Source organism: Solanum lycopersicum, chromosome 10 (assembly GCF_036512215.1).
Source record: "Solanum lycopersicum chromosome 10, SLM_r2.1".
NCBI classification, from domain to species: Eukaryota; Viridiplantae; Streptophyta; class Magnoliopsida; order Solanales; family Solanaceae; genus Solanum; species Solanum lycopersicum.
The window spans coordinates 36,857,790-36,869,081 of NC_090809.1; the positions used below are offsets into that span (position 1 = coordinate 36,857,790).

Consider the following 11,292-nt stretch of genomic DNA (forward strand, 5'->3'; position numbering starts at 1 on the left):
TTCCGAAAACAAGTAACTAAAGGAGGGGATTTCTGTGAAATAAAAGTCTTTTGTTATCTCTAAGTAAAACCATAAACAGGTGTAAATCTTTAGTGTTTATAAAGTTGTGAGAGAAACTAGGGTGTAAGCGTTCCCCAAAGGTTCACAACGTTGTATTCCTATCTATAACAATTCTTCTCTAGTATTTTGCATGCAAAGTGATAAGTTAGTATCTCTAAATCCTTGGTCCGACATTTAGAGAATTTCACCCCATACCTTGGTATGGCTCCGTGTGTCTAAGTTACTAACCCTAACCTTTACTTCATATTAAGCATCATATTTGATGTATGACATAGTTATTACTTCGAACCAATCGAAACTAGCATATTAAATAGTATCCCACTAAATCTATATTGATAATTTTTTTCCTATTAACTCCCTTCTTGGTCCGGCAAATAGTAATAAGGCGAGTTCTAACACATGCACTTGTTAAAAAGACTTCTAAGAGAAAGAATTATTAATTATAGAATCAACTATTTGAGAATTGTTATTAAGCCAGGTTTTCATTGTTAATCACACATGGTTCCCACAACTGTAGTTGTGAAGTTAGTTACCCATGCATAGAATAACACAATTCATATTGGATAAACAATAAATCATGGACTTATTTTAACAAATTCGAAGAAAATCTAGAAATTCAACCTGAAAAAACAAGAATTCACTTGAAAATTAAATCTGGAAATTTGAATTAATGCTAAAGTTCAAAATCCAAATCTCCAAAAACAAACTAAGAAAAGTAGTAATAGAATCCAACCTGAAAAACGAGGTTTTACACCCTATTTATAACAAATATTGTCATAAATTAAAAGGAATTCACATAAGGAAAGTTATACAAAAATGCGGCTTTAGTATACGACCCTCATAGACAATGGATCACTGAATGCCTCCTTGTCCAGACTTAGCATCATTTTTTCAAACCTCAACTGGCATCTTCTTTGATTCAATCAATGAACCAACAACACGGTCCGTCGATGCACCTACGGTCCGTCGATGCCTTCCATCATTCCATACTTAACTTTTTTTCTACTTCGAGTACTGGACATTCTCTGATAAGAGCAACAATTTAACAGGATGATTTGTCCATCTATCGACAGACTGTCGATCATTCTGTAGTCCCACACTTGGTTAGATATCCTCGAGTTTCACGAGATGCCTGAACTTATAGTCGACGCTCACCATTTACAATCCGTCCATGGGATGACGGTCCGTTGATGGCCTTCGTGGGTCACCTCTGCACTAAATCTCAGCTGCCTTCTACGTTTTTGGACATCTTTTCTACAAAACAAAGAGAAAAACTTCTTAAAATTTACTACAAAAAGTCTCTAGAAACACACTAATATTAAGGAAAAAAACATTGAAAGTACCGTGAAACCACGGTACATCAGCACCCTCAACTTAAATTTGTTGTTTGTCCTAAAGCGACGCACTATGACTCAAACACAACTCTTTGTATAAAATATGCTCTTTTGAGCGTTCACAATCACTTGGCTATCCTTCCAACTTTTTCATTGCTTTAGTGCATGCCTCTATGCTTAGGGTTGATAGAATAACCCATGTGGATCAAACCACGATATCAACTCACCATGCCACGACACCTCTACTCTTTTACCTCTCGCCAAGGTACCAATTTTCTAATTTGCAACTAGTGCCGTAACTTCAAAAGATATTCTTCTTTTTTGCATAGCCATTTTAACTTTGAGTATGAGGATCATTATTCAACACTCACGCTCTAAACAAATTCATACCTAGTTAGTACTTGTCTCTATAAGCTTGCCCTTATTTTCCCTGCTTAAGTTCACCATATTAGACTATTAGGATCATGATAGGACTTCTTTGGCTTGTAACATAGGCTCAGGGTCAGGTATGGTACATATGGATACATTTTAGTGATTCTTTTCCCTCATTGACATTATGTCTAAGAATTCTACCACTTTCATTATTTATTTTGCCCTACTTTTTTACTTGACATATTTGTTTTGCTTTCTCCTTTTTGCTTTGTGGAAGTGACTTTTACTTCTTTTTCTTTCTTTTCTCTCTTTTTATTATCAATTTTTTTCTTTTATTCAATTGAAAATTTTAACTGAGTCACATCTATTGATCACTTTTTATTTCCTTTTTCACATTACTCTTTTCATACCCATTTTCGGGTAATCACGCATAATAGCCACTTAACTTAGGCTTTGCCATAAGTCAAGGTAGACATTACCCAAGGTTGCGTCAGGGCTAAGACGAGATAAGTTTCTGCATTAGCCACCCTCTACTTTTGCCTTTGGCCTAAGTTGAGGTGTACATGTAAAAGGAAGGACCATGGACAACATAGTATACCTAGGGAAGGTGAGCTGGTGAAGAAAAGAAAGGTTTATGGTACGCTCAACATATTTGGATAAAAAAGGGATAAAAATTTCATTTGGTTCACTTTACTTTAGGTTAAATGTTTTCTAATCTTGAAGAACGACTTATGGTCCTTTCCGAGTTGTATAATACAAATTCCTGTTACAGATTAAGTGGGCAAGTTCTAGCTAGGTACCAATAATGGAATAATAAAATTTCCTCACGCTCTTGACACCTTGTTACAATATTATATTGTCTGACACGTAGTTTGATTGTTAGATTGAGGGTCATGCAGTGGGTGCATCTCTATTTCATAATTAAAGCCAACACATTCAATTTCTTTATACCAATTCATGCAAGCATTTTCTTAGCACGGGATATCATTAATGCTTAGCCATCATTCTTTATATTTCACTTTCATACATTACACAAGGTACGACACATGCCAGTTCAATAGTAAAGTAATCAGTCTCTTATGGCAATAGGAAACAAGAAAGAAACCCCTAAGATAGGATCGTGAGTTGAGATACTCAGATTTCACCCTAACATTCACTTACATTTACCCCACCCCCAATAAAAAAAGCATGCAATTGTCCCTAATGCATAAAAAGTATAAAGAAAGGTTGGCAGGTGAAGCAAACCTGATGCACATAGCGCCGAAGATAAAAAGGCAAGCGGGTCCTGTTTCTCGAAACCTGAACCTCTGTAGTAGGTACACCCTCAATAGTGCCCACATAGATCTGCGCACCATCAACGATGCTCCTCCCAATAGCCTCAAGTAGAGAACTATATACCCCTGCAGCCAACTCTCGAGCCGTTATCTGACGGGTCTCCTCATCAATCAATTAGGATCTCCTTGCATTCTCAAGGTCCGTCTGCTCCTTCTTCCTTGCATAGGCATATTCTTCCTCAGTTGTGCAATTGGAATAGTGCCTTTTGGCATGATCACGTGGCTCAGGCGGCGATGCAGTAGGGGTATTAAATAGTGCAGCAAACACTGTGTCCTCGCTTGATCAATGGGTGCAGTCTCGATATTATGTCCCCTCATCTCTAGGATAATGTCAACATCCACCCGCAAACTCACCACAACCTCCTAAAGAGTAGTCAAGCCAATGATTGAGGATGGGCATGCAAGAATCCACAACTAAAATGCATCAAGGTATTGATGAACCGCCTGAATATTCTGCTCCATCTACGTGGCCACCATCTTCTCAATCGATCATCATCCCTGGCACGGATATATACATCCAAAGCTAGATATGATGCAACAAGGTGTCCATCTGGGCTTCTAACTTTTGGACCCTATCTATTGGAACCAGTGCTGCAGACGAGGGAATAGACCATGAGGAACTAGGAGCTCCACTAGTGCCATGGGTGGACTCGGTCAGGGTGGTATGATTAGGCTCTGAATTTGTAGGATTAACCCCTTGGGCTAACTCTACAACATCCGCTAAATTCACACTCAGTGGTTGCAACTCAACTCAAGTCCATCTTCGAGGTGGAAACTTATTTGCCTCATCCCTGATGAGACCTATATCCACAGTCCCAGGTGGAGTATGAAGGGTATTGTAGACACGTAACATTTGACCGAATTTAAGTTTAACACCAATATTTAGAGCATAAATAATTTTATCAATCTAAATTAAATATATCTCGACTTTTTATTATTTTCATAAGTTTATTTAAAAGATAAAAAATAAATAACATAAATATAATTTTTATTAGAAAAGTTTATTTTGATTGTTAAAAAAAAGGGATATATATATATATATATTACATATATTATTTAAATAAACTAATATTTCTTAATTATGTCTTTTTTTTAAATTACCCATTTAGCTTTATTTATTTATTTATTTACTCAAAAAAATTAATAATTATATAATTATAATTTATATATATATATATATATATATATATATATATAATATAAAAAAATAAAAAAGAAAGAAAAAAGGACCCACGATCTCACCCCCCATTACCCCCACTTTACCCATCTACACCACACGACACACACACTACTACTACTATATACCTTTCTTCCCCAAAAAAAAAAGATCAAAAAGGCAAAAAGGGGAGCGTGTAGAAGGAAGAAAAAAAAAGGTGAAAAGAAAAAAAATCCAAACAAAAAAGAAAGAGACTCTCCCACAAACAAAAAAAATCAGTAAATATATTCACATATTTGGCTTTGACTCACAAAAAAAAGTTGAAGTTGGGGTTTACTTTCGCGGTTCCTTATTTGAATTGTTTTCTTTTGGTTGAATTTTCGCAAGAGGTATCATTTAATTTATTTTTTTAAAACAATTGAATATCATGTTTATACAAGCATTGATTACAATATATTAAAGTTGTCAAATTTCACATATGATTAATCCATTATGTTTTTATATGAAGTTTGTTCAAATATTTCATATCAACTTTATGTTTAGATCCTTTATATAGTTTTATTTTGTGTGAAATTGCTATAACAAACCGTAGTTTATTTCATATTAAATAATGCATAGTTTATTTCATGCTTAAGAAAAATTATTGTCTAAGTCTATTCTTATTTTTCATGTTTAGTTTTTAATGATAATATGTGTAGTTATTATAATTCTAATGATAATATGCATAGTTATCCAAATTTTTATATTCATGTCTTACTAATTTGAATGAATTTTTTGTTTGGTTGTGTTTAGAAATATAATAAATTATATTTATATTGTATTATGTGTGTTGTCTTACATTATTATTCTTAGATTCTATAAAAATAATAATAATAAACTTGTTAGGATAAGGAGAGGATAATAAATTGAAAGAAAATAAATAAATAAATAAAAATAATAATAACAATAAAAAAGGAATAAGGAAAAGAGGTAGAATACGAGAATAAGAAAAGAAAATAAAAGTAGTGAAGAAGAAATGTTCGAATTAGAAAAAGAATAATAAAATAAATATATATATATATATGATAAAAAGAATGTAAAAAATGTACACGAAAAAGTAAAAAAAAATAATAAATACTTTCAAAATGAAAAGATACAAAAAGTTTAGTGTTAAAAATATATAAAATATTTTATTATTATCATTAAAAAAACAAAACTATTAAAAAGGGTAAGAAAAGAAAAAGAAGAAAATCAATGTAAAAAAAAACAAAAAACAAACATAAGGAAAGTTACACCAAAAAAAGTGAAAAATCAGTATAAAAAGAAATAAGAAGAGAGAAACAAAAATACAATAATAATAATAATAATAATAATAATAATAAATTGATTAAATAAAAGAGAGAAATTAAGAATCAGGCAAATGTTGAAAGCATTAAAAAATAAATAAATAATTAATAAATATGTGTATAAACTTCACATGTTTATAAAATAGTGCAGTTTTAAATATGTTAATATAAATCAAAGAATGAGGGTAAATACAGTTGTCTTAATAATATAATATTCAAAACTTAGTTTAGGTCATAGAAGTCCATAAAGTGACCGTGCTAGAACCACGGGACTCGAGGGATGCCTAACACGTTCCCGTCGGTCAATAGAATTCCTTACTCGAACTGGTTCGCAGACCAAATAAAGAGTCATTTCTTTTTATTAGGGATTAAATAAAAGGTGACTTGGAACATGGTAACTCAATTCCAAGTGGCTACTCTGAAAAAACTAAAATAATCCCTTAACGTCACTTAAATTGGAAAAACCCTTAGGCTGCAACGCGAAAAAGGGGTGTGACATCTCTGGCGACTCCGCTAGGGACCTTAGAATTCGAGATTGTAAACATGGACTTCTACATGACTTTATTATGTATTTACATGCTTATCGATTTATGAATATTGTGTTTAATTTCATAATATGTTATTTGTTTGCTTATTTACCCTTATGATTATATGTTAACTATCATATAACAATCTTTCCTCGCACATCCATCTGAGTCTTTTGAGCTACTTTATTCGGAGATGGGATTACGCTCCCGAGCCATGAGATACAAAAGATGCGGCAACGCTCCTGGGAAGGATTCTATAGTAACACATGTCTTAGGATGGGAAGGACTAACAGTGAGGCCAGAAAGCCCTGCTACAGGTAAGCTATCCCTTCTCGACTTGAGTAGTCCGCTCGTTTTATGGCCAGTGTAGACACCTTCCCTAATAGATTGTTTATCTAGTAAAACTAGCCTCAACAATGACTATCCCTAATAGGATTCGATTTATCTGCGTAATGCATAATGCTGAATTAATGGGGTGCTAGACACAAGGGTCGAGTTTGTTTAGGAGAAGTATCCCTACTTGAGACTATCATGTACATTATTTGTATTATTCGTTGCATTATTGGAAAAACTATACAATTGTTGATCGGCTTTAGATGAATGAATTATAATGAAGAATTAATTATAACGAAAAATATCAAATTAATGTTTTGACGTAATCCTTTTATGAAACACAGTTTTTCTATCAAAATTCATATTTCTTTTACAAATAGAAAAATCTATAATTACCATCAAAGTTTTACTATATAAAAAAGATTGAAAATTTAATCAACAAAAAATAAATACAATCGAATATATTAATATTTTTAGTTTTGGAAAATTTTAAGGGCTATTTATATACATAATATTTTTTCTTCTTCTCATTCTTCCTCTAATAACAATTTTTTTTTAAAAAAAATTATTAAATAAAAAATTTAAAATATTTTTTTTTTGTCTGTGTATGTGTATGATAATTTTATTAAAAAAAATATTAATTTTTTTTGTGTACGATTTTTACGTTATTCTTCTTTACAAAAATATATATTTGATTAAAAAAATAATAATAAAAATTACTTTTTTTTATGTATGATTTTTCCGTTATTCTTGTTTAAAAAATATATATTTTATTAAGCCTAGTTTGTCACTATCATAATATAGGGTAATATGAATCCATATGGAAAGGGAGATAAGAGACAAAGAGAGGACCAATCACCTCGATTCATGATATTGGATAAGGCCCCGGCACTCTTGAAGACATGGTATGAAAATATGACAAACCATGGACGAGGAATGGTGTTCAAACGCTTGGGATTTCTACGAAGCCTTTTGTATGTTGAGCCACGACGGGATTTGATAGAAGCACTAGTGCATTTTTGGGACCCGTTATGGAATGTATTCCGTTTTTCTGGTTGTGAACTCACCCCCACCCTTGAGGAGATAGGAGCATTCATTGGAAAGGGTATACATCTTCACAAAGAATAGCCTATGATACAAAAACATATTAATGGGAGGAGGTTTCTAGAATTACTGCATATAAATGAGAATGATATAGGTGGATGTCTCGATAATGGATGGGTTCCGTTATAATTTTTGTACAAAAGATATGGCAAAAGTGATGGATTTGAAGTGTATGGAAAGAAACTACGTAATAATGGGTATCGTCTGACTTGGGAAGCACACAGTTATGATTCCTTCGTGGTTGGTTTTTTGGGGATCATGGTATTTCCAAAAAAGGGAGGAAAGATTAGCATGAACATAGCTGCAGTTATTACAGCTTTTGAGAAAAAGCCTAATATCACCCTCGTACCAATGATTCTAGAAAACATCTATCGTGATTTAACTATTTGCAAGGATGGAAAAGACTACTTTGAGGGATGCAATATGTTATTACAACTATGGATGATTGAACACATTCATCATCACCCTTATGCAGTGGAATTTAAAGTAGAATGGAATGATTATATTGGAAGCAACACCATAATAATCTGACTGCTGACAAGATTGTGTGGAATTATCATTAGTTTCCATCGGCCGAGGTGATATACATGTCTACTTTTCGATCGTTCATTGTCCAAATGGCTCTTCGAGGAGTCCAACCTTACATGCCACTTAGAGTCATGCGACAACTTGGGCGACGCCAGTGTATACCACCCGATGAAGATATGCGTGAATTCATGTATGTGTTTCATACCTTTAAGGCAATCGGAGATATTTACGATTTGGGGGGATGCATAATCTCAATTCCCCATGATATGGTGAAGGATCGCACAAGAGGCGAGGTGGACCAAGCATACTTACACTGGGTTCATGATCAGCCCCTTCCTAAGGTTATGCCAGAAGGGTCAATAAAAGGACCTATAGATCAAGAACCTGAAATTGAGGTTCAGATTAAGCAAGCTCGCTTAAAAGTCGAAAGAAGCTACAAATCTACTCTTGATATCCTAAGTAATGACCTAAAAAATGATAAAGAGGAGTTGGCCCAACGTGATGCGATTTTTGATGTTAGAGTTAGAAAACACCGCTCTATCATTCTAACCTTACAAGAAGACTTGGGCATTGACACAAGCGCTATGGAGCAACAGGAAGAGGAGCATAAGAAAGAAAAGGCCCAGCTTATTTGCGCACAGTCTAGACTCCAAACTCAAGTTAAAGCCTCTATTGAACGGGAAAGAGAAATAGCAACGCGTCTTAGTGCTTATCAGGCAGACTGTGAGATTGAGAGAGGTCAAAGAATAGCCGAGCGAGATGCACTCCACCTTCAAATTGAAGAACTCCAAGAACAAAGGGAGAATTTGATGCATGAAGTCAATACTGCTCACCACTGGTTAATGAATTGTTATGACAATATGGATGAAGCCAGATACCGAATACTACAACTCAGGGAGGAACTCAACAATGTTTATACTAGATATTTACACCAAAACGATGAGAGGTTGGGCTAACAGGCCCGTGCTTTGGCTCCATATCTACCAAAAGTGTTGGCGAAGATTTTTAAGGGTCTTGGAGATGATTGAGATTCGAGGATTCAGTTTCTTTTCGATTCTATTTTCTTAGTAGTGATTATTTCATTATTATTATTATTTTTAGTTTTTTTCTCTTTCTTTTCGTTTTGTAATTTATTTCATTTAGTCTATCTAAGTCCTAGGTACTTCTGTTTTTTTGATTGTTTTATTCAAATCATTGTTTCAAATATTTGAAAATGAATGAAAAAGATTTACTTTCGGTCACCTTATGTGCATATGTCATGCAAAAAAAAATTATTATTAATATTTTTGTCGAACTACGCAAGATCTGATTCATGGGACAAACATGATACGTAGGCAACCCAGAGGGTTCGATCCAAATTATTATTATTATTATTATTTATTTTCTTTTTTTTCTTTCGTCTTTCTCTTAAAAAATGATAATCATAATGATAATAAATAAATAGATAAATAAGTAAATAAATAAATAATAATAATAAAATATTAAAAAACTAATGAAGAGAAGAATGCCTAGGTAAGCCGGGATGAAACATGAGGTCCTTCATATTAGAAGTATGTATGTGGATACAATGTGCATAATTTCTTAACACTAATCAGTTTGTTACTCTATTCACAGAAAGAGAGAGAGATAGAGAGAGAAAGAGAGAGAAATAAAGAGAGACATACTAGCTTTAAGGTGGTTGGTTTGTGGTTAAACTGGCGTCACATCCTTACAACACAAGATCGAAAGGGAAACAAAAAATGGCCCCCAAAGACGGAAATGAATCGGACAATGATGAGGAGATCCAAAACCAGATGACTTCACAAGAAACAGGGACAACAGAAGAGATAAGGGTGTTAAAACATAAAATGGCAGAGATGTACGAGGCTTGGATGAGTGGACAACCTCCACCGTCTTCAATCCGAGACAATTTTAATACAAATATGTCTCACCCTATCCAGGTGTCGACAATCGATCCGATATATCCCCCTGGATTCAGCCCCTATGCTAACACATTCAATGTCGCTGGAACTTCTATGGTGCGCCCTTTGAATACGCCTGTGATAAGTAATCCACTCCTTGTGTCAACTGCCCCGAGTAACAGCATCCCGAAACCAAGATGGTGCCCAAATCCAACAGTGATCCTCCGCCCAAAGTTCGGCGTGATCCGAGTTACACTCCTAAAGAGGCCATTAAAATTCCAAGCTCTCATCCCCACATTGATCAGTATAGTTCCCCTGTCAAAATTGAGAAGATAGTCAAGAATGAGGAACACGAAGAAATGACTAATAAAATAAAGAGTTTGGAACAGAGTATAAGAGATATGCAAGGACTAGGAGGCCACAAAGGCGTCTCGTTCAGTGACTTATGTATGTTTCCTCACGTTCATTTACCTGCTGGTTTTAAAACTCCAATGTTTGAAAAATATGATGGTCAAGGAGACCCCATAGCTCATCTAAAGAGATATTGCAACCAATTGAGGGGTGAAGAGGGCAAAGAAGAGTTACATATGGCCTATTTTAGTGAAAGGTTAGTAGGGATTGCATCTGAATGGTTCATAGATCAGGATATCACCAACTGGCACACATGAGATGATTTGGCTTGATGTTTTGTACAGCAATTCCAATATAATATTGACATTGTTCCAGATCACTCCTCGTTAGGTAACATGAGGAAAAAAACCATGGAAAATTTTCGTGAATATGACATCTCTGGTGACTCTGCTATCAGATTGAGGGAACAAGCTGCTAGGGTTAAATCACCGATGAAAGAGTCATAGATGATTGACATTTTTCTCCAGGCGCAAGAACCTGATTACTTTCACAATCTGCTTTCTGCCGTAGGAAAGACATTCGCTGAAGTTATTAAGGTAGGGTAAATTGTGGAAAATGGCATAAAGTCTGTAAAGATTGTAAGTCAAGCTGCCTTAAAAGCCACAACACAAGTGCTTCAAAATGGTTCTGGAAATATTGGAGGGAAGAAGAGAAAGGAGGATGTGGCCGCTATTGTATCAGTGCCTAGGACTCATGTCCAAGGTAATTCCTCACAACACTATTTTTCTTCCCAAGCTCCACAATATTATGTCCCATACACTCTATATCATGTTTTTAATGCACAACAACTGCACCCACATCTTATCCACAATGGCGTGCACCAACTCCACAAAATCATCCACCACCCCCACAAGTTCATCAAAATACTTCTAGAATTCCTTTCCGTCCTAGACAACAATACAAAAAG

At 34.5% G+C, this 11,292-nt stretch overlaps 1 protein-coding gene across 1 annotated transcript; it reads left to right on the forward strand.

Annotated features, from left to right (window-relative positions):
- Positions 1-9,812: 9,812 nt before the first annotated feature.
- LOC109121267 (uncharacterized) lies at positions 9,813-10,642 on the forward strand. Its single transcript, XM_019215934.1, has 2 exons — positions 9,813-10,091; positions 10,157-10,642. The coding sequence occupies exons 1-2, from the start codon at positions 9,813-9,815 to the stop codon at positions 10,640-10,642; spliced, it is 765 nt and encodes a 254-aa protein (XP_019071479.1).
- The last annotated feature ends 650 nt before the right edge of the window (positions 10,643-11,292 follow it).

What these genes read in the sequence shown, in the direction of transcription:
- LOC109121267 (XM_019215934.1), top strand. Translation starts at nt 9,813, where the DNA reads ATGGCCCCCAAAGACGGAAATGAATCGGACAATGATGAGGAGATCCAA. An exon ending in ATGTCGCTGGAACTTCTATG is followed by an intron (nt 10,092 to 10,156) that starts GTGCGCCCTTTG and finishes CCCGAGTAACAG; the next exon opens with CATCCCGAAACCAAGATGGT.